The 22669-nt window shown below is 40.7% G+C and overlaps 1 protein-coding gene across 1 annotated transcript; it reads right to left on the reverse strand.

The window, feature by feature from the left end:
• Positions 1-234: 234 nt before the first annotated feature.
• On the reverse strand, positions 235-22379 carry CRTAP (cartilage associated protein). The gene is made up of 7 exons (XM_027656028.1): positions 21812-22379; positions 18170-18319; positions 17391-17562; positions 14868-14996; positions 13264-13409; positions 10801-10884; positions 235-932 (listed from the first exon to the last, which is right to left on the reverse strand). Exons 1-7 carry the CDS (start codon positions 22262-22264, stop codon positions 873-875), a joined length of 1194 nt encoding a protein of 397 aa, XP_027511829.1. The 5' UTR covers positions 22265-22379; the 3' UTR covers positions 235-872.
• Positions 22380-22669: the final 290 nt, after the last annotated feature.

Below are 22669 nucleotides of genomic sequence, written 5' to 3' on the forward strand. Positions count from 1 at the left end.
AATGACAGGAATTCACATATAAATATTTTTCAAGATTCCATTTTAAATCACTGCAGTTTCCACATGTACTTACTTTTGGAAGAAAATTATGCAGACAATCCCAACAGACTGAAAAAAACCAAGCAAACTGTTTTCTTCAGAAGAGAATACAAAATACATTAATTACCAATATTTCATAGATTGGCCCCACCTCACACAAGGACCACAGGTTGTTTCAACAGAAAGAGTAAGAACTGGAAGAAAGAAGAAATTATTTTATTTTTAATTGCACATCATGGAATTTAATTCAGTTTTTAAGAAAGATCAAAACTGCTTTCAAAATTCTTCAAGCAATTTTTACAAGATCACTAGCTGTGCTTTGTTAATCACCTTATTTCAGCTAGTCAAATGTATCTTAACATCTTTCAGGTGCACTGGGATTCATTATCACTTTTTTCATCATCATATAAAAAGACATATATAAATAATAGAACACATAGCTCAGAAAGAGGAACTGTTATGTCTTCCTTGGTTCATAATCTGACAGAAGTTCTTCAGAATTTAGCTGTAGTGCTACAACTTAGTAGAACAGCACTGAAATGAGGAAACTTAGTGTTATCCCAGAAAATACAAATAGTCTGTTTTGTTGTTTGTGTAAAGGAAAGAAAGTTCGAGAGGCAAACTCATATGCACCAATTCTGCATAAAAGCCATGCTCACGGAAGAGTCAGTGCAGCATGGAAGTAACCTTTCAGGAGTGGATTTTGGGACACAAAGTGGAGCTTAAAGAAGCACCTTTGAGGTATATCTAACTGGAACTACAAGTGACCAAAAATAGTAAGGAGCAATGGTGAGTCTTCACTTTCGTAAAGCACTTTGTGATGATTTCACTCATCAGGATTCCTTCTTTTCATCCACTTCTAGCAGCTCATCAAGGAATTCCACAACTTCACCCTAGAAGTCATTAAATTTAACAGAAACAAGTTAACTTTCTACTGCAAAATTGGTGGGAAATTTTTGCTATTTTAATCAAAACATAAAATGTAATAATATGTGTCCAAATATTTTTAACACCCTTCATGTAGATACAACAAGCCTGTTAAAGGCAAGTAAATGGCCCATACAGGAGTAACACAAATACTTGCAGGGACACACAGACTTAAAAGAAGGAAATGTTACACTTCACAGTAAATCCTACTGTACTTTTTCAGGTACTTAAATAGACAATGAAATCCTCAAACTTAGAAAGGAATAAATGTTTAAAGCACCAGTTAAATTAGGAAATTGTTTAAATACCATAAAATATTAAAGAATTTTAGAAAGCTTCAAAATTGAAACTGATAGTGTTTTGTAAAACCATAACTTTGACGATATATTTGTCTGCTCTAACCGTTTATTTCGTCACACCCTTCAACACACACCTTTTCAATTTTCAACCCCAGATCTTCACGTGTCATGACTCAATGCAGCAAAAACGTGAAGAACCAGAGATAACAGAATGTTTTTCATACTGGAAACAAATACACTGGGTTTAGAATCAGCCCAGGAAATACTACATTTACAAGCTCCACTCTGCTAATACGAGGTACCAATACAACATAAATTTCCTTTATTTAAACTACTCCTAACATAGTTATATGTTATATTTTGCCACAGCAAAATATCTTCTCACAGTCAAGCCTGAGTAATTTGGGATGATACAGCCCCACTGGCTGGAACTTACAGTCTTGTCAACTAAGTTACAGTAACTGAGCTAAAACCTGTTGTAATCATTTACAGCCCAGTGTAACACCTTCAGTGCTGAAAACCAAGTAGTCAACAGCAAATGTGCAGCAACCTCTCAAACTACTCAAAACTGACTGTAGCAGCCCATCTGCTGGCACACTCAGAAATACCAGTGATTTCTGGTTTGCCTTCCATACACAGTTCAGAAACACTGCCAGAGATGAGAGATTCTGTGGGAATGTCTGTGCATATTTGCACTTTTTGGTACAATTCAAAAGCTGAGCTGTACGAGAGATGTGGATGCTCAAAATTACATTTCCAACCTTTTATTCTAAGAACTACAATCTTCTGATAACCTCTTAATTTCACTACATTTTCTTTAAACTTTCCTGCCTTTCCTTCTTGACATGTTCTAAAAGGGTCTTAAGATGTCATTTAGTTTTTTTCCAAAACAAATTGTCACTTTCTGACAGAAAAAATAGTCTGCTGGAAAATCTGATCAGCTCTTACTCACTCTCATGTTTAAATTAATAAGAATTTATAGCAGTTATGTTGAAAGCAAGTCATCTTTGCATGGATGCTCATTCTCCCTCTTCCCTTCACGACCCATTTCAAGTCTTTGTGAACTCTATTATGCTTCTGACTCTGCTTGATGAAGACTGCAAACAGTATTTTACAATCCTAATTAAATTTTAAGCACATTTTTGCCTAGAAAGATATTCCTTAGAAAGACAGCATCTTCCAGACACAAACATTTTGAGAGGCGAAATTTTACAATTTTCTATTCTGCTGAGGAAAGGCTGTTAAAACCTCTGTCACTGAAAACAGTACAATTAAATAGAGAATTTTGGCTATTTTTAATACAATAACAGTATTATGGATATTGTAACTAAAAAGCACTAACATCATATTTTTCAGAAGTGTGATTAGTCAGGAGATAAATAATGAGAACGAAGTAAGCAAAAATAAAAGTTGGAGAAAAGCTAGCTGAAATAACTGCTGCTCTTGTTCCCTGCTTCACAGTTCTATCTCAAAAGACCACTGAGTTTTTCCAACTATGAAGCAGTATTAGCAAGTCCTGAAGGATGGCAATTTATTGTGCTTTGGATTTGTTCAAAAGATTTAAGCATCCAATTCAGTAAAACACAAGAAAAAATGCCAACACTTTCGTATTCCCTACTTATCTTTCTGGCTGCAAGAAATCTGGTTCCTGCAATTGGAAAACAGGAATTCACCGTTTCTGCACATTTTCCTTTGTTAGAAGAATTTTGATTGCCTAAGTAGCGCGGCCGAGGGAGGAACTCAATACCACTTCACAAATGCACATGAAAAGTAGCCTCTGGGTCCAGTAGCCACTACACAAGCAGCTGGAAGATACAGAAACAGAACACAGAGGACTTCAGGTCAAGTTTTATAGCACAGGTCCTAAACCTGTGGGCATTTGGGTGCCTCTTGAAGGACTGCAGACAGGCAGGTGCCACTAAACTCTGAACAGTTACGAGCCCGGGAATCCAGTTGTCTACTACAGGGGTCCCAGATCTAACTCAAGCTGATTCTTTTACACCTCAGGATCACACTTTAATGAAAGAAAAACAGATATGAAAAAGGATTTATCTCCTCTGTCTACCTGCAAAGAGAACCTTCAAACGGTTAAGAATCTGAGAAGGAGGGTGAATGGAATAAACATCTTACTGGATGACCCAGAATTAAGCATAAGGAAGACATGGAGATTTCAATATTACACCTTTGGAACTTAACCATATGGGAACTTAATTTGATTCATATTACTGTTGCACACTCATCAGTAAGGATATTTTGGAAGACACAGGAGATACAGATAGAATTCAAATTTTTTACTTTGGTATGTTTTCAAATTTAGAAACATATGAAAATATATGAAATATAGAAATCCATGGTTCAAATGGAAAAGGATATTTAAAAGTAACAGTATTTGGGAAAAAAGACTGATACCTGAAATCTCTGGTGCCTGAAACTGAGCTCTAAAGGAAAGCTTCACAGAAGCTGTTGTGGTCTAATTGGGCATACTGACAAGTAACAAAGTTTGAAATATGGCAAAAATATAAAAAAAGTTGCTGAAACAATATACATACATAAAATATGCTGCAATGCAACCGAATAATTGCCCAGATGTTGGTTATTTTTGAAAAGGCAAAAACCTCCAGATTACACTTAAAGACAACCAAAACCTGCACTTAAAATAGTTTTGCCTGTGCCTTCATAATCAGAATGTAAAACATTTGCAAGTTGTCCATAGAGCAGTTGGCAGCCTAACGAAAAGCGGTAAGGCTGCCTCAGAAGAGCTGATCACATTGTCACACTGGCAGCTGGGACCAGACTGATCACTGTCCTTGTCCCATTAGTCCTCACTTGACACCAGGCGTTCAGCCTGACTAAAGTCAGTAAATATTTCACAGGTGTTCATTCTAGGGAAAAAGCCTTCTGCCTCCTCACATCTAGTAACTTCCTGCTGGCCTGCATATCTGGAGTATGAAATGAGTCTTCAATATTATCTAGCCCTTCAGTATGACAGAGTTCCTCATGTTATTTGGTACAGTTCCTTCCTGCCCTTACAGAAAGAACATCAAATGCAAAATCAGTTGGAAACCCATAATGCTTTCCCCTGCCAGCTACTAGAGGGGACAACAGCCACCCACCTCTAATGCAGGTTACATAAATATGCTGCTCAAACATGGTGCTGATGCAAATCATGGGTGAGCAATACATGGCCCAAAGCATGATGCAGCTGTTTGGCTGATAGTTAGGAAATCAGTATGTGGGGTCTGACTAAGCTCAGGGAAGAGAATAGTTTGCTGCCAAGCCAGTACATGCCTTATAGTAAGGCATACAACAACAGGGAAATACGTGCATGTGGGCTGCCTTGTCAGCTGCAGCAAAACAAGTCCTCCTTGGCTGGCCCTTGGTCCACAGTCGCTGCCTCCAGGTTTGCACTGGAGGCAAGGTACCTGCTGCAGGTTCAGCAGCTCTGTGGTACCCCACAACCTCCCTCCCTGTGCTACCAACCTCTTCCCTCTCCAGGGACAGTCAGTGGAAAGTGGGACTGACAGAGCAAGGATGTATGGTAAAAAGATGGAACAGATATAGCCTGAAATATGGGAGGTGTGATATAGAACAGAAAAAGGAGAATGTTTCCAGACTAGTGTGAGTGGTTCAAAGAATCAGAGAAGCTGATCTGACCGACTGGAGCCTCTAATTATCTGTCACATATGCAATTTGAGCATCCTTGGCTTAGATTAACAACTCAACAGAGGCACTGGACAGAACGAACAAGTTTCATGGCACAGTAGTTAATTCAAGAGGGTTTCACAGAGGATATGTGAATAAGTGGATTACAATAAAAATTAATTTTAAAACAGAGTTCTTGGTTAATTCTGAATAAGCTAACCCAGGCTATTGAGATTGGGCTACTATTATAAGTGAAGCTAGAGCAGTTGAAAAAAAAAAAAGGCCTGAAAAAGAGAAGAATGCAAAACTCCCCACCTAGTACCTGAACCTGAATGTCCAAGACCAAGGTACATATTGGGCCAGGTCATTCCTTATGCAGTGTTAAATGCTGCATTCACACACACAAAACACAACCTTTTAGAAGAAACATCTGTACTTTGGAGACTCCTAGTCAGCTATTAAAATAAACAGCAAAGAGGAAAAGCTACCAATACATGGCTCAGTTATGGCACACTTGAGACCGATGGTCCAGCACCAACTTTTCTTTTGACAGCAGCATTTAAAAACAGCAGCCAGCAGCATTTGCATTGCTCACTGACAGACCCAGACACTTTACCATTGCTTGTAAAGACTAAGCATTGCCGTCTGCAAATGCAAATATTAATCATTCGCAGGTCCTTGCCTCCACCAACAATCTTGTTCTGTCCTTTCTCAGTGTGGACTGGAAAAGTTACAGGAAAAAGTAACCCGTACTTTCTATGCAAATCTGCTGATGGCCTTTTCTATAGGGATTCTGTATGCACTGCAGTGGGATAGCCTGATGTTCAGGGAAGTAACAGAGAATATAAAAAAGATAGTGTACTAGAATGAATTAAGCTCTATAGAAAAATATTATTCTGGACGTGCTTTTATGTGTGATTACCAGTGAATGGATAAGAAACGGCCTTTATTCTAATTCATCCAACAAACCAAGCCTTAAGAGACAATACACAGAGCAAGAAGAATTGGCTGGATCTTTGTTTCCTTATAATCTATGACCTAGAAGGAAAATATTTATCCCACATAAATGTTCCCCAGTTGTCCTTCACAATAAAAATTCAAATTTTGCTAAAGTTTGAAGATCTTTATGATTGGAAACTTGTTTAACAGTGAGAGCAACATATTTGATTTTCTTATGTACTGGGTGTAGGTGGCCAGGTTATGGTAGTGGGAAGGGTTGCACAAGTGGTCTCTGTGAGGAGAAGTCAAGGGTGCCCTATAACTAATGAGTAATTATCCTGTAATTGCTCTAGTAACTAATTTGAGGTATTAACGGGTGTAGTCACAAGGAGTTGTTATGAAAACCAGTGGATTTCATTCTAGAACAATTAATTATCTTGCAAGAGTGAAGAAAAAGGTTTGATATGAACGACTGTGGAGGATTTGACTCCATGAACCTGATAGAGCCGGCAAGTATACACCACACAGCTCACTGGCCAGCAACATTTTGAAGGGGGAAAATATTATATCAGGGTAACAGTAAGGCATGTGTCAATGAGTGGCTCGGCCTGAAAGGTTTATTCAGCCTTCAACCAAGAGAAAGTTCCTTGATCTAACCTTCAGTTAAAACATGAGAGTTCACTATAACCACCGCAAAGCCCTCCCAGAACCTCCATGAGCTGTACAGACCAGTCTGAACACTCTTTGCATTCTAGCAGGGGAAAAAAAAAAGAAAATCCCTCAATTTCTTGTGCAGAAAAATTATTTGGTCCTTAACTTGTTTATTTTTCAGATACTTAGTCCACAGTATGACCCACTGTCACATGCTTTTAGGGCTTTTATTTCAATATTAAGAGAGCTTAGTTGTTTTTTACATGTATGTTATCTAGTTTCTCAAATATTTTTCCATTTCATTTTAATGATATATTCTGAACACTTAACTGTTCTTTTCCCATATACCATGGGGGATTACAGTACATTGCAGTTATTACAATAGTATTTTACAGTAAATCAATAAATATGCTTTCCTTTTAATGTATTTATAATGCCTATAAAATATGAGTCAACTGAGCTTCAGAGCAACTTCAACATTGCTCCGATTGCACTGAAAACAAGCCTTCTAGTGGCTTTGTTTCTGAGCTCTACTTATGGTCTCTTGCCTGCTTTATGCTACACAGAGAGCCTAAAGAAGATCTGGGCAGCAGAAATTCCTCCTAATGCCAGTACCTGCAACTTGGGCACATACTGCCACTTAAGCCCAACTATGCTGGCAGCTTCCCATGGTAGGTCATTTAAATGGAAGGAAGAACACATCCAGTGGCGCAGAAGCAAAAGAAGAAAGCAGGAAGGTCATGGAGAGCCAGCCACATGGGAAGAACCTCCACTGGGAAATCATGATGGAAAAAAAAAAATCTCTCTTTCTTCTTTGAGGAAGAATATGTTGAACAGGGACCATAACACTGCCAGTTAGCTGCCAACTCTCTCTGAAACAGCTGCCACCAGCTCTTCTCAGCATAGCAGTGCTAGTGCAGCTTTTTGAGGTCACAGGCAGGGCAGGGTTTACAGGTCTGGACTTATAACTTGCTGTATATACAGCACACTTGTATAAATCATTTGAACATATGCAAAGAGGGAGTCAATAAAGCTGGAAATACATTGTTAGCAATTCCCAAACAGAAAAATAGGCTGAATTCAGATTTACTATCAGTAGTCCACTGGGTCCTTGTGCTTTGATGCTATTCCATATGTCCTCTTTCCACCAGTCACATTAGTTCAATACTTATTCTTTTTTGCATCACAGTTAGGAATGGAGCATTCTAGTTTCAGCCACTATTCAAGTGGACACAGACATTATATACAAATAAAAAGAACAAGATGCCAAAAAAAGTGGGTCAAAGCTGCCAACATCTTTTCACCTACTGACTAAGTACTGAAAGAAAAATCACCTTGTAGGATCATCCCAGCCAAATACTTGTGGTTCTTATGTAATTTAGAACAGCTAAGTAGCTATCCCCCCCAAAAAAATTCCTCAAGAACACTGATTTTATGTGCCAAAAACATGTCTCATACAATTAGTGTAGTGCTGAAGTTATATCTACACTAATTGAGTGTCTGGCTCTTAATGGCATTTCAGTTTGCTGTTTAAATCTGCAATACTAGGAGTTGTATCCATGACAGCCTTTATGCATTACACATCTGAATAGAAATCAAAAAGCTCATCTATCCATGGCCAACTAAGATGACAACACCATAACATTCTTTTAACTTCCCTGTGGAAAACTCCAAGGATATTTAAGAATAATTACTTTTTCTTAAAAGTAATTTGTAGGTAGTTGGTGCTAATATTCTCTGTCACCTCTTCTGTGTTAAATGTTTGAATTAGAGTTTTTCATTTCCTTGTAGAAAAACATTAATAAAGTAAGAGGAGTAGGACAGTATTTCTTGTAGTAACATATGCAAAAATCATTACTGCCTGTTCCAGCCTCTGCAATTACTGCTATGTATTACAGAAGAAGTCAAATGTTCTCACTCGCTTTGCTAATGGGATATAAAAAGACACATGGATGATCTGGGATACAGGAGCACTGAGAAGTCTGAATACAATGCAATTCTCCACTTGAAAATAATGACACTCACATAGGAAGATATCTCTTGCCACATCAATCCTTTTACTTCAGTCAAGGAAAAAAGAATTTTTTTTTTCTGCAGATTATCTTATGGGCTTGTTGGCCCACAAGCAACTTCACAGACAGCAAACATGAACCACAGAAACTCACAGAAGTTATGGCCTTTGGCCCAAGAAGCACATGGTTTAAATAAACAGAGTGCACTTACAAGAGAGGTTGCCTCCATCCTTAACAATTTTTAATAAAGTTTTTACTGTAATGCCTTATCTGGGTTTTTCATAAGATTTCAACATTCCTATGGAACAAACTTTTCTATCTGTGCCAGAAGAAATATTAGAAAAAAGAAAAATTCCAGTTACACTACCAGGTCCTGCCCATAGAGCAGAAACTGCAAGGTAGCAGTTTTACCTTTGTGCTATTCCTGCTCTGTCTGGAATCTCTGGAAGGCTCCGGCAGCCAAAGACAAGTTCGGGTAGCCAGGGATTTATGAGTTCACTATGAAAAGCCAGAGCCAAGCCAGAGGCATGGACAGCCTCCATCCCTCTCAGGTTCTTCAGCCCTAGCAAGGGAGGGTACAGAAGCCCTTCAGTTTTCCCCCTGGAGAGGAGAATGGTAACTTTCCCAATGCGATGAGAGTGTGAGGAAGGGATATCTGTGGCATGACCAGGCCCAGTAATTTTGGTTGTTTAACCCAGACATACAGTCCAGTGTAATGTGACTTTCTTGTCAGTTCCTCAAAAGTTTAACTGACATTTTCACTGCACCTCCCTCTTGCAGACTGCAAGGTCATTTATAATTGCCCTGATGAAAGGGGCTACAGGAATGAATGCCAGCAAATGAATGTTTCTTTCCTCTATATATAGTCCTTGAGGCTGAAGATTGTTTCTATAAACCCTCCTAGTAACAACATACGGGGAAAGCACTCACAGAGGACTGTGTTTCCCCTTCCTTAATTACTCATCCCCGTGTTTTGAAGCAACAGATATGAGAGAAGGAAAAAAATGACAAATAAGTTTATGCCTGACATAAGAAAACCTTATGGGCAACAGCACAAACCAACAAGGGAATATAAAAAGTGCTCAAGTATTTCACACTGATGAAAATTCATACCAACTAGTCCTCATCTAAGCTTAACCTTTAAATAAGCTTATTAAACTGTCTTTCAGGGCATTTTATCACAATGGAAAGTCTTCCTAAAGTTTGGTAACCTTGCAACAGAATTTTACATAGAGTAGCTTTCAGGTCATGAGAATACTGAAGGCAGTGCAGACACTACTTCTCCACTATAAAATATTATCTGTCCCTATGTGATGGATAACATAAAAATTGCAAAGGTGATTTCATTTTTTAACATAAACCATTTTTGCCTTTTCTAACTAGAAGAGACATCAGCAGTGCTCATTATAGGCATCCTTGACCCATGCCATAGCTGAGCACAGCTGTTTCTTTGCCAATGCCAGCAACAAACACTTCCATCATTTGAAGATTTTTTTAAACCTCTAAATGGAAGGTCCCAAAACCAAAGCAAACAGCAATCCAAAGCCTTCCACAATTTATACTTTAATTTCAGCTGTGGGAGACAAAGAAATGCCCTTTCAACAATTTAACTACTTGCACCTCTCCCCCCCCCCAAAAAAATCCATTTTACATATTTCCAGTGTAAATAGTAGTCATTATGTGTTATTTGACCATGATTTCTAACCATTTAAGAAGCAAAATTGGGTGATCAAAATGTTACTGAGCAGAATAAAATAACAGGTAACAAGACTTCCTTTGGACAAAAATTACAATTTAGGTGGTTACTTCTGGACAAAATTATAAGGATCTCTAATATAATTTAAACAACATTTTAGGAAAAAAACCACACAAACCCCCAAACCAACAACAACAACAAAAAACCCCCCAAAACCAACCAAAAAAACCCCCCCAAAAACAAAACAAAAAATCCCCACACCCAAACCTAGAAAAACATTTGGTTTAAAAATACATACCACTTCTCTGCCCCCTGGTGTTACAGCTTGCAAAGTAGGCTTTCTTTTTTTCTGTGGGCTCAGTGCATTATATTTGCCCTTACGTTAATTATGGCAATGTTTTTTTAAATTGTATGTTATGTTCTTTGGGTTCATTCTTACATTCTTCTTACAAAACCAAAAATTTGTTATAAATTGGTCACAGTTACAAGAAGATTTTTCTGTATTAGTTAAATCTTGGGATTACATCTATGTATCATTTTCACTTTAATGTGACTGCTGTTTTTTTGGCCATGATTTCATTTATATAAAACTCACCTCATCATCATCCATCAGATGTTCCTTCGCGAATTCATACATTTCCAGCTGAAGTGTGGTTATTTTGTGGTATCGAACTGCCTCCTACCAAAAAAACCCAAAATTTCTATGTCACTTTAGGGTAGCAAGACAGGGGAGCATCATTACATATCACCTCAAACTATTCCAGTAAAATCAGACCCAGCCTTAGTAGAAGGCAGATCCCAGGAGGGGTTTATAGCTTTTGAGAAAGGGAACAGTAAAACAGCAAGTGGTGCATCCAAACTTTTCTGTGGATCTTCGCAAGCACAATCTCTGTCAATTGGAGAAGAGCAAAGCGCTCTCCTCCTTCTCATGTTTCAAAGCATTGGTAAGTCTGAGAATAAGGGAGCCAAGTAGCAGCATGCGCCTGCATTCCAGTGGGCTTTGGACATGAGAAAGCCTCTGCCTCCCTGTGCGCTGGCATATGGCAACAGGCAGTTCTGGGAAAAAGAGACACTAAGCTATTTTGCATGATAATGACTCACCAACCCAGCCTGAATCTGGACTAGTAAAATTCTGCAAGGTCACTCACCTGTTCCTCCTCACTTCCCAGCTGTTTACCTGGACCACAGAGTGTAGCTCAGTCACATATTCTCATATTTGTGAACATCAACTGTAATCCGCTTTGACTACCTCATTAACTCCTTTTGGGGAGGAAAACAGGAGACTCCTTCTTTCACAAGGAGATTTTGTGACGTTAGATTAGTGCCAGAGCTAAATCCTGCTGTCGCCCCATTATCACTTTGAAAATAAACCAGAGGCATTTTGGTTTTCATGGCAAGTGATTAGGACAGCAAGTAACTCCTGTTCATAGTTACATAGATCAAAGCACAAGAAAATACAGCTGCGTCCATTTAGTATTTTGTATTTAAAAATCAAATTATCTGTAGTCCCCAGCTACAGAAGTTATCAATGAAACATTCAGAGTTCATGTGTAGGGCCCTTGTTCTGTCCTCTCTGCACATGTATGCCAAATCTATCTGCCATTTGCAGTTTCAAACTGTTGCTACCTCTCACTCCCACCACCATCAAACATTGTCTCCAATACAGCTATAAAGCACAGTTCTGTTCCCAAAAGCAGTGACAAAGGAGTGGTCCCTTTCCCCTGTGAGCTCAGACTTGCTGCTGCTACCTTCTGAAAGAACCAAATGCATTTTTGCTGCCTTCTGTCTCAGCTGGTCCTGCAGGGCAGGCCTGGGTTTCCAGGGCGCCGATAAGGCGTGCTGCAGGTAACAGCTGTCCACAAACAAACCCCACCTAACTCAAATGGAGTGGTATTTTTGACTTGAGCAGACTGCCCTGAGAGGTAGAAAGTGTAATTATAAAATCAGTGCAAGTTATAAGAGGAATAAATGCACTGCTTTGCATAAGGTCAGTCACCTGAGCACTGCACAGATACACTGGGTTTAATGCCATATTAAGAAACAAGGGCCTTTGGGCCAGCAAAGATCTTGGTTACTGAGATGTCTGAAGAAGCAACACGGAAAAGGTAACTGGAATGTTATCCTCCAGGATGTCTGCTGTTGCCACAGCTAGGTTAACTTAAACGATTCTTCCACAGGGAAGTCATGCCCTAAGAGAAGGCACCAAATTTAATTTGTGGAACATTTATCGCTAATGACTAACCAGTTGTACAGTTTATATGACTGATCCCTAAGGAGTCACTCAGGTGTCACAAAGCAGCTAATTCAGTTGCATGACATAAATCCTCGTAACAAGAAATGACAGAAAATCAAATTTGATGTCACAGTCCAGGCTGTAAATTTTCCTTGGACATTGAAATATATGAACAGCATAGAAATCCATTTTTAGAGTAGTGTTTCAAAGCCAGATCACAATCATTGCTGCATGGACTCATGTTTACTGTGGGTTCTTTGCAGCAAGTATTCTAATTTAGATAATTAGATGCAATATAGTCCTGAGCCTTTTTCCACCCTCATCCACCCAACCATGTTCTACATGGAATAAGTGGAAAGTGAGTTTAGCTGGAGTTACCATATCCAGACACATTCCAATGCCCACAGAACCTGAAATAACAAGCGGGTGGGCAACTACATGTTGGCAGATAATGATTCACAAAAGCCTGAATGTTACTCAGAGATTTCATCAGGAGATTTCAGGGGGCAGCTGCCTTATTTATAGAGGTACATAAAGATATAAATATGCAAGTGACAGAGAAATACCAGTGTGAATTTATTTGTCATCATATCATATTGTATCCTATTGTAGCATATTTCAACAGAAAGGGAAGAACTATAATGACATTCACTGTTTACGTGACACACTACATCTCTGTGCACAACTCTCTATATGGTTTTCACAAAACAGTATGTATCTAACTCTAGAACCAACAGATAACCTCCATTTTCCCAACCTCTTACCCACTGAGTTTCAGAGAAATATTTAATTGTGTCTAGAAGGCATTTTAGATAATTCACCTACCGATCTGGGCTGAAAATCCTCTTCTTTAAGTCCCCATTTGTCTTTATGGTACTGGTAATACACCATGTTCTGTTTCATTACTTCATCTTTCTCGTCAAACAGAAGGTAACTAGCAGCACAAGAAGCTGCATTCTTCATGTCATTCACTAATTATTAAACACACACACACAAAAATCCAGATAAGATAAATGAACAAATTCCTACTAATATCTAAGTTCTGAAAAACTCAGATGGAAACAGAACCCATATTCCACCTCCCCACCAGTTGCATAGAAAAAAACCCTGCTTCCCAGAAAGAATATGCTATATCTGTGTCCTGAAACAGGTAAAGTCATGATTCAAAAATGGGGACTCAGCTCTGATGGTTTTCTATGAAAATCCTAACAAAACGTTCCTCCCAGGTATCCCAGTATCAGCCCACAGCTTAGTGATATGCACTGGGGCACTTATTAAAAAAACCAAACACTTCCCCACTTCTTTGTACTAGAAGGAAAGAGGGAAGAGTCAATGTGTAAAATGTGTAGTCAAACAAAATAAGCGGAAGTCATTAATGGCCTGATGCTACATAGTTGATGTGTCTTCTCTTCGATGTTGGAGCCTGCAGGAATAGCTGTAAAGGCTACAGTGCAAGTAGCTCCTCAAGAAACCACAAAATTCATTAAATGATTTACCTATCAAATATATAATCACTGAGAACCAGATACTACGATTTCTGTTAAGTGGTCCCTTCTTTCTTCAAAACCCATTTAGGCCCATTCTAACAGGATTATAAGAATCCAATAGGAAAAAGCAAATGGTATGGAATACTCTGTAGGTTTGTCTGCGGAAGAAATTCTGAATAGTAAATTGAAAATTGAGTATTTATTCAATAGAATAAATTTGTTATGTTAAATGTGTTTCTTTGAAGTTACAATCTTTAGTTTCTCTAACTGAATGAATTAGAAGTTTAAGGAAAAATGTATTATTAGAGCTATACAATTCAGCCACTTAACAACCACGGGGGTCTGACAGCTTAACCACTATGGCTTTCTTGGCACAAACCATAGGTTTTTGTACACAGGTGTACAAAATGGTTCTGTGCCATTCCAGATGTTTCAATGTATAGTAAGTGGCCGACATTGTTTATGAGTTACTTTAAAAAGGCATCTAAAACATAAAATACATATAATGAACATTTTTCATTTGTATGAAGATTTAATATTTATATGAAACTATGAAAAGTGTTAGCAAGTTGTGTTGGCAGTAGGTATCATACACAGAACGAAAGGCAGTGATGGATCAGATCACACTTACTCTGTAATTGCCTCATCTTTCCAACACAGACCATGCATAACTTAAAACAGAGGGTCCTGCAATTTATTTTTTCATAGACAATTTTATGAGCACAAGTTCAACATAGAACATTTTGTGTCCTGTGTCTGTTAACTACAGTAATACAGGAAGAAAAAGATACCAGGAAACTCAAGAGTTTCTGTCCTGGAACAGGTTAAAATGCAGATTCTGGAGGCCACTATTTATGTTCTAAACCATTTTAACTAGAGTTATGAATGGAATCTGTCTCACATCACCCCAGTGTTATTTAAGCACAATAAATCACTACTTACATTTATAATACGCAAACTGCAAGTAATGGTACATGGTGGCCACAAACTTTTCAACAACAAAGCCTCCTATAATGGGCGTCAGATTACTCTCACACTGCACTTTGCATGCAAGGACTTCAATATAATGATCTAGAAGGAAGAAAACGACAAAACAGGATATGGGGTAGCATGTTGTTATAGTGCCTCCCATTTGCTACCCATTAAAATTTGGCCTTATAATGCTCTCCTGAGTCCTGTGCATCTGGAACTTGCTGCTTGGAAGTACTGATAACCTACAACTCCATTTGAAGTACATATCAAGTAATGGTAATCGGCCCTTCCATAAAAATCTGCAGAGTCGACTTTAAACATATCAAAGCTGGAATTTCAGAGAACTGAGCAGTTAGGTTTCACTGACACCTACAGACAGCTTGTGGCAGTGGATTTTACAGTGTTACAGAGAATTGCATTATTTCCGAACTGTAAACTTAACAGTGCTTTCTTTTATTTTTTACATTTTGCAATCCTTTGCATTTTCATGAAATTATTGCACGGATAAGGTCCACGTGCTGCTGAGTACAACTGTGTGACAGAGATATAAAGCAGGTAATTGCAAAATAAACCTCCAGAGATGGCCACATATTGTGCCTGCAGATTGGATGTTCTAAAAGAGAAGATAAAGGAGAATATGCCACTCACCACAGAACAACTTTCAGCCAGGAATGTTTAAGTTCACAAGCTTACCCAGCCTAAAAAAGCTTGCTATAATGCAATAGGACTACAGGTGATTTTATCTTCAAGGAAATACATTTCAAGAAACCTTCCAACAAAGAGTATAAAACATTTTCAGGATATATCACATTTGGTTACAACACAGAAAAGAAGTATTTTAAAGTCTTAGTTTACCTATTAGACATATTAGGCAGGTGAAAGCAAGTTAGCTAAGCTTGTGCAGCAAGTCTCTGACCAAGACAAAAGAACACTTTTCATCCCTGAGAACTCCCAGAATGAAGAACACTGAAGCTAACTAAATGTAACTGGCCAAATGAAATTACCAGACTCATCTTCTACAAGAGCAGTGGAATCTCCAGGCACAGCAGGGTTCAATTCCAGCCAGCACTTAAAGCCAGAGACACAAGTCCCTCAGTGAAACAATCCCATGCAATGAGGACAGCTGGCTTCCAAACATAACTCATTGCTCAAGGACACATACCTAGTGTAAGCCCCAAATAATTCTGGTTAAGCCTTACTGTTACATCTGCTTTCTGCAGTAAAAACCTCAGAGGCAGAATATTTCTCCCTGCAGCAAGAGCACAGTTCAGCCCAGGCAGTGTAAGTAAATTTGAACGTTCTCGTCTCAAGAGCGAAATACTGAAATGCACATACATGGTCATGATGACATCATGCAGTAACTCCTACCTTTCCTTCCCATCACTACTGCTGGGAACTGTCCTTCCCTTCCAGGGAGTAAGAGGAAGGATGACAGCAAGTGCCAGTCACAGCTGAGCATGGACGCTGTACTCTTTACAGTGGCTTGGGAGTTGACCTGATGCCAGAGCTCTGACCAACTGGGAAACAAAGTCTGTGTTTCTTGCTTTACTGCCTGTGATTTCACTTTTGCTCCTTATTTGCTGTGCTAAGCACCTGCCTGCTTTGCCCAATAGTAAATCAGGGCTTGAGGCCTGCACTAGCTATTCCATGTCAGCTGTACCAGTGGATATCAGCTGCACACCGCGAGAAACTGGAGCCGCTCATGTATAAACATATTTCATGAAAATTTCCCCTCTCCAACACATATTATGGCTTTAGGACAAAAAGTTGGGCTGGTTTTCCTTATGGCAACTTAAAAACATGAAAAATGCAAGAGAATTTTTAAGTTTATTGAGAAAACTCGCATGTGTTCTGTACACAAATACTGTCAACAACGCTGAGCCCAGAGCACTGGAGAAATTACTTGTTTCTTTTGCTGCCAAAGAGCATAGGGAGTGTATATGTGCCATTTTGACAATAATAAAAAAAGTTTATGTCCCTTTTACTCTGCAAAGCAATAGATTTTTTTTTTTAAGCTACACACAAAAAATAGATGTTATCTACTAGTAAAACTCTAATGTAGGAAGGATGAAAAACAGACAAAAGAAACTTGTCATGTTTATGATAAAGGACATACAGATCACTGGACCTACACAAATCCCCAAAGTCGATTTCAAAGGCAACCGAGCCTCAAAGGCAACCAAACTGATACTGAAAGGGTGGTCAAGAGACCTGTCTGGATTAACCATTGCTACCCGGATGGGGCAGTTACTATCACTTAAAAATCCATGTTATTCTGACACAGAACTTCCATGTTAATACAAGTACTCTGTTCTGATTTCCTGATAGCCCTCACCTATGTTACTAAAAAGAACAAAAACGTAAACCAGAATTCAAGTAGTTTTCATTGAATCTGATAAAATCCTATTGGCCCAAACTCAGCAACAGGACCTGGGTAGTCAATCCTATGGACAAATTGAAATGTACTTTCCTTTCTATCTCCTAACCACTCACCTGCAATGGAAAGATAGAAGTCTTTAAAGTCTGTGATCTCTCGGGAGCCTTCACAGGCTGCAATACAGTCATCATAGGCTTTGAAGAAATCAGGAAGAGCCAGTTCCATGTCCGAGATGGATGTTCTCCAGTTGTCACCATTGTACGCTCTCACAGCCCTGACAAAGAGATTCTGAAAAATTGGCAGGAATGAAAACCAGCAGCAACTGATCTGTAGGAAGCGGTGTGTGAATTCAAATGCAGTAAATGATGTCTTGGCACTTCTGGATGACTACATAAGCTATTCTCCAGGTAAGATAAGGACAACAAATACAGATGACTAATGGATTTTATCAGGTATTTTCTAGAGAACAGAGTATGTAATTCCATTTCTGATCAAAAGAAAAGCCTGCAGGACAGAAGTAAGTGTGAATCTAAAGCACAGGTTGTGACAGAGATTTTCAATGGAATCTTAACACGAAACGTCTGAGTTACTTTAAACTGTGCTGCTACAGCACTCATGAATTTGAAAAACTATGCACCTGCTTAGCTCCAATAGTGATATGCATGTAGTCGCTGTCTGTGATTTACTGTGACCCATTTATGGAACAATGAAGTGCAGGACAGGTGAGAATTACTGAATGCTTCCAGAAGGCAGAATGGAGACAACTGAGATGACAGAAAGAGGGAAAGGAGAGTAAGAATTGACAACACATAAGCAAATGAGATCCCCAAATCCCACCCAGTAAGTGGAATAATAGAACAGTTCCAAAAGACCAAACTCTGAATAAAAAGCTTACCTCATAAGGCTTTATCTCCAAGTCTTTAATATGCTCCTCAGCATCAGGTATGCTCTTATAGTAGGCCATATTTCTTTGCATCATTTCATCATCTGGATGCTTCAGAAGAAATGTGTGAGCTGCTGCAATAGCTTTTGGAAGATTATTAGCCTAAATAGGGATAGGGAGAAGAGGAAGGAGTTAAAAAAGGTTAATTGGGAAAAAAACCAGAACAGTTCAAATGTTCCCAGTTTTTGCCAATGACTTTCCTATAGTCTCTATAGTCACAAACTTACTTATACTGAAAACAGTCTCAACAGGTACAATCATACAGTAAAACTGGTATAATTCTTCTCAGTTTTAATCCTAGCTTCATCACCATGAACAATTTTTTTCATTTTAGAAGTCTTTTATTGTTGCAGATAGCACAGATGATGGTTGTAAGTCAAAGAAATTAGGGTTTTTTCCCTTCTCCCTCCCCTGTTCATAAAGCTGACATGTTGCTCCTGTGTGGGATTAATCTCAGCAAGTGCTAATGCCAACCTATGGATATTGGGCAGGAGTCATCACTGACCATGTTTACATGGTGTTTATGTCACTTATTTGCCTAGTAGCACAAAGGACAATATTACAATAATACATCTTCCTGGGGTGTTATGAAGTTAAGAGCAAACTGCAGAGACTTGCTCAATAATTGTGTCCTAATGTACTATGTGATTTTCTGTACTCATTTTTAAACTAACTTTAATCTCAACTGGATATACCTTCCAAAGTATACATTTCTCACTTGTAAATGCATGTACCAAATGTATTTCTGTGTGCCTGCACTTATGGGGGTTTTATTTGATATATACATATATATTTTCATAAATTATATAGTGCATAGGCAGATACTTAGGAAGAGTGAGAGAGAAAGCAAAAGTCTTGGGTATTTGTAAAATGTTAAAACCTTTTTTGTAAGCCAAGATCCACACCAACCCATTCAGTGTATTGATGTGTAGGTGATGCTGAGCTCCACCTCACATCTGAAATAGCCTAGGGCAGTGTATGTTAAAACCATAAGGAGGAATCACAGGCACGTATGCACACACACTTCCGTTTGCATCCATAAAAGGTATCCCTTCATTTCAGGAAGAAACCCAAGAGACAACTGCACTGAAGAAAGACTTCAACCCACCCATGGCTGCTGTGCCGCTATGAGTGTCCCAGTGCTGGAGTGCTGCCAGCTGCCCTTCCTGGTTGTCCCAAAACTACACGCTTCCAGTCAGCCCAGATGGTGCTAAACACAAAGGGAAATCTCAGCTGAACTTTCGTCAAATGCCTGATTTCTTTTGTGCTGTATGCTGTGATCCTGTTTCTTTGGCAGGCTGACAGGTCTCATTTTTACTTAGTTCATAATTCACTCTTGGTTTCAATTTTCACCTCTTAAAAATAAAATAAAAAAAAGGTTTTGTAGAAACACATTCCTAAATGAACTCAGAGGCTCTGAGAAAGCTCCCTCCAGAGGAGCAAGCAGCAGCACAGAAACATCTACTCCAAGAATCTTAAGACGTGGCAGAATTTCACTCTGCAATCCACCTGAATAAACACACGGTCACTCCAAAAAATGACATAAAGCGTTTCCCTCCCGCTTCTTCCTATACTATAAATGCTGTTGGGGAGGAGAGCGGGGGTGGGGGAAGGGACATTCCCTTTTCAGAAGCCACCAGCCAGGAAAAAGTCCTTTGGATGCAGCAGTTTGTAGGTCCCAAAGGCCCATTCAGAACTCCCCAAGTAATAAGGGCTCAGAGCTGGATTACAATCCAATATGAAAGACAATTAAAGGCAAAGACATCAAACTACACTGCTCAAACCTACTGCAAACGTGATTGAAAAACAGTTTAAAGAAAGAGGGAGGGATTCCTCCAATTTCCCTCTCACACTCCTATTTGTCAGTTACTTGATTGTATTAGAAATGGTAAGCAGCACTGCTTTTTGCTGTGATTGCAAACTTTGCAAACATTGCAAACTTTGTATGTACCACAAGAGGGGAACTGATAGTTAAATTAAGACAAGAAAAGGAAACATTTGTGGTGATGTAATTTTCGTATCCTTATATGGCTTTGAGAATTTGAGGAATGCCTGCCCTCTCAGTAATTCAAAAGAAACCTTTGGTACCTTTTCTTTAGTGTGTGCAGAGGCTTTAATGCATCAAGTTAAGCTTTTTTGTACGGTCTTAGGGATGGCTTTCAATGCACAGAATGACACCAGTGTGATGCCGTGCATGTGAATACTGTTCTGGTTTTATAAGAACACATTTCCCCACATCTGTTTGGAAAAAGTGTTGAGAAAACAGAACTTCTAAAAACAGGACACAGTAACAGTTCAGAAGATGTGTGCTTCCAAGTGGCAATCTCAAAAAGAATGCACAGGCAAACAACCCTATATAATATATACTGCGATATGTTGGGAGTGAATCCCTAAAACAGAAAACAATCTTAGAGGTCAGCTTGTTTTCTCCTTCCCCCCCCCCCCCCAGATGCTATGTTCATTTGAAATGCGAGTAACTGCAGTATCTGAGGGGATGGCAGAAGGGACAGACCTTGATACAGAGAACAGAAGATGAAGATAAGGAGGGAGAAAGTAATCAGTTAGATCCTGGACAGATGAAAAGAAGCTAGAAAAATAGGATGAAATCTGTCAAGGGAGGTATGTGTCCCCAGTCTTGGCTGACCCAAGAGTAAAAGGTAAATACCATTCCAGGGCTAGCATTAGTGTCCCACTTCAGCAGCCAGTTTTTCCTTCATTCCTTCCCATGGTTGCAACAAAACTGGACTTTTGCAGGCATCAGGCTATCTGCAAGTCACAGGCTGGGGGTTGCTGCACTTGAAAGAACTGGACCAGATGTGAGCAAGTGGAGAAGGTGGCCACGCTGAGGGACAGGAAGTAGCGAAGAGCGCTTGCAATAGCAGAGCTGTGACATGAAGAGTCTGAAAAAGGTTCCAGAGAAGATTAGAAAGTAAGGCAGACGGAAAGATGAGGAGCAGGGACGGGAGCGACACAGCTACAGGACACAGAGGCAGGTTTCCGTGGCCAGATGTCAGGGAAGAACTGGAAGGGTTGATCTAGAGGACATGCTGGATGAGTGGTGGAAAACTGGTGAAGAGCAAGCTGGATGGCAGGTAGCAGGGGAAAAGACAAGGAACATGCTGATCCCACTGTCAGTTACACGAGCTGAGTGGGTGGAAGGGACTGAAAGGTTTGTCAAGGAGAAGATGATGGGCAGCCTGGTGGGGGCAAGGACTGGGGGCCTGACCAAGGAGCAGGGGAGAAATGGAGGTGAGGTGGATTACAGCTGGCAGCTAAACTGATGTGAAGGAAGCAATGGGGAATGAGGCTATGGCCCAGAGAAACCTGCTCCGAGGGCCAGGCGAGAGGTCGGCATGAGCGGTGGCTTTTCCACAATTGGGTGCACAAGGCACTTGCATCCATCGAGGCCGTGCTGGGACACGCCACGTCAAGAGACACACCATTCCGTCCCCCTCCACCGCGACACTGACAGGCCTGGAGAGACTCTGGGGAGGAGAGGCTGGGACGGAGGCGGAGGGTTGGGGAGCGGAGGCAGGGCAGGGAGATGGGAGGGGAGAGGAGGAGGGATGAAGGAGGGAGGGGGGGGGTCCTCACCTTGAAGTAGGCGAACTGCAGGTACTTGTAGGGCTCGCGGCGCTGGAAGTCCTCCAGGAGGTCGCGGCCGGGCTGTGCCTGTCGGAAGGCGGGCAGCCCCTGCTTGCAGCGCCGCAGGCACTGCGCCCGCCGAAGCACCCCGGCCAGGAGCCGCAGCTCCGCCAGCGCCGCCCCGGCGCCCGAGGATGCGGGGGACGCGGGCGGCGGCTGCCCGGCGGCGCTGCAGTTGCGGTGGCAGAACGCCTCGCTGTCGCGCAGCAGGCGGTACAGCCGCATGCTGACCTCCAGGTAGCTGACGCTCTCGGGCCAGTTCTCCGTGCTGTACTGGTCCAGCCCGTAGCGGTAGGCCGACTCCAGCGGCATCAGCTCGTCCCGTGGGAAGCTGCGGAAGCTGTAGCGCTCATACTGCGCCCCGGCCGCCGCCAGCAGCGCCGCCAGCGCCGCCACCCACATGGCTGCGACACCGACACCGCCCGCACGGCAACGCGTCGCCGCCGCGGGGAGAGCGGAGCGGAGAGAAGGGAAGGGAGAGACGGCCCCGGGACCGGGGTGGAGGAAGGGGAAACGCGGAGTGGCCCGGGCGGAGGGCGGGGAGAGGCGATGTCGGGGAGGGAGCGCGGACGGGAGGCGGTGCCGGGCGGAGCTGGGCAGCGGGTCCTGCGCCCCCGCTGGTGCTCGGGTGGAGCGGGAGCTCTACCAGCAGCAGTCAGCTCTGAAAGGCAACTGTCTTGTTAATGTGTTTCTGGTGTCTTTTAATTTTTTTCTTCCTTATGTATTTTTCCAGCGTCCCTGACAGTTAGTGTGGGGTTTTTTTGGTTTGGGTTTGGGTTTTTTTTTTCGTTTTTTGTTGTTGGTTTT

The sequence above is a fragment of the Corapipo altera genome, unplaced genomic scaffold, assembly GCF_003945725.1.
Source record: "Corapipo altera isolate COAL_440 unplaced genomic scaffold, ASM394572v1 59, whole genome shotgun sequence".
NCBI lineage: Eukaryota > Metazoa > Chordata > Aves > Passeriformes > Pipridae > Corapipo > Corapipo altera.

Bases quoted from the DNA above. Each gene is read 5' to 3' on its own strand.
- CRTAP (XM_027656028.1), bottom strand. From the start codon at position 22,264: ATGTGGGTGGCGGCGCTGGCGGCGCTGCTGGCGGCGGCCGGGGCGCAG. The intron at 17,563-18,169 runs GTAAGCTTTTTA...CCAATTTTTCAG, and splicing joins TGGAGATAAAGCCTTATGAG to AATCTCTTTGTCAGGGCTGT. The intron at 14,997-17,390 runs GTGAGTGGTTAG...TCTTCCTTCTAG, and splicing joins CTTCTATCTTTCCATTGCAG to ATCATTATATTGAAGTCCTT.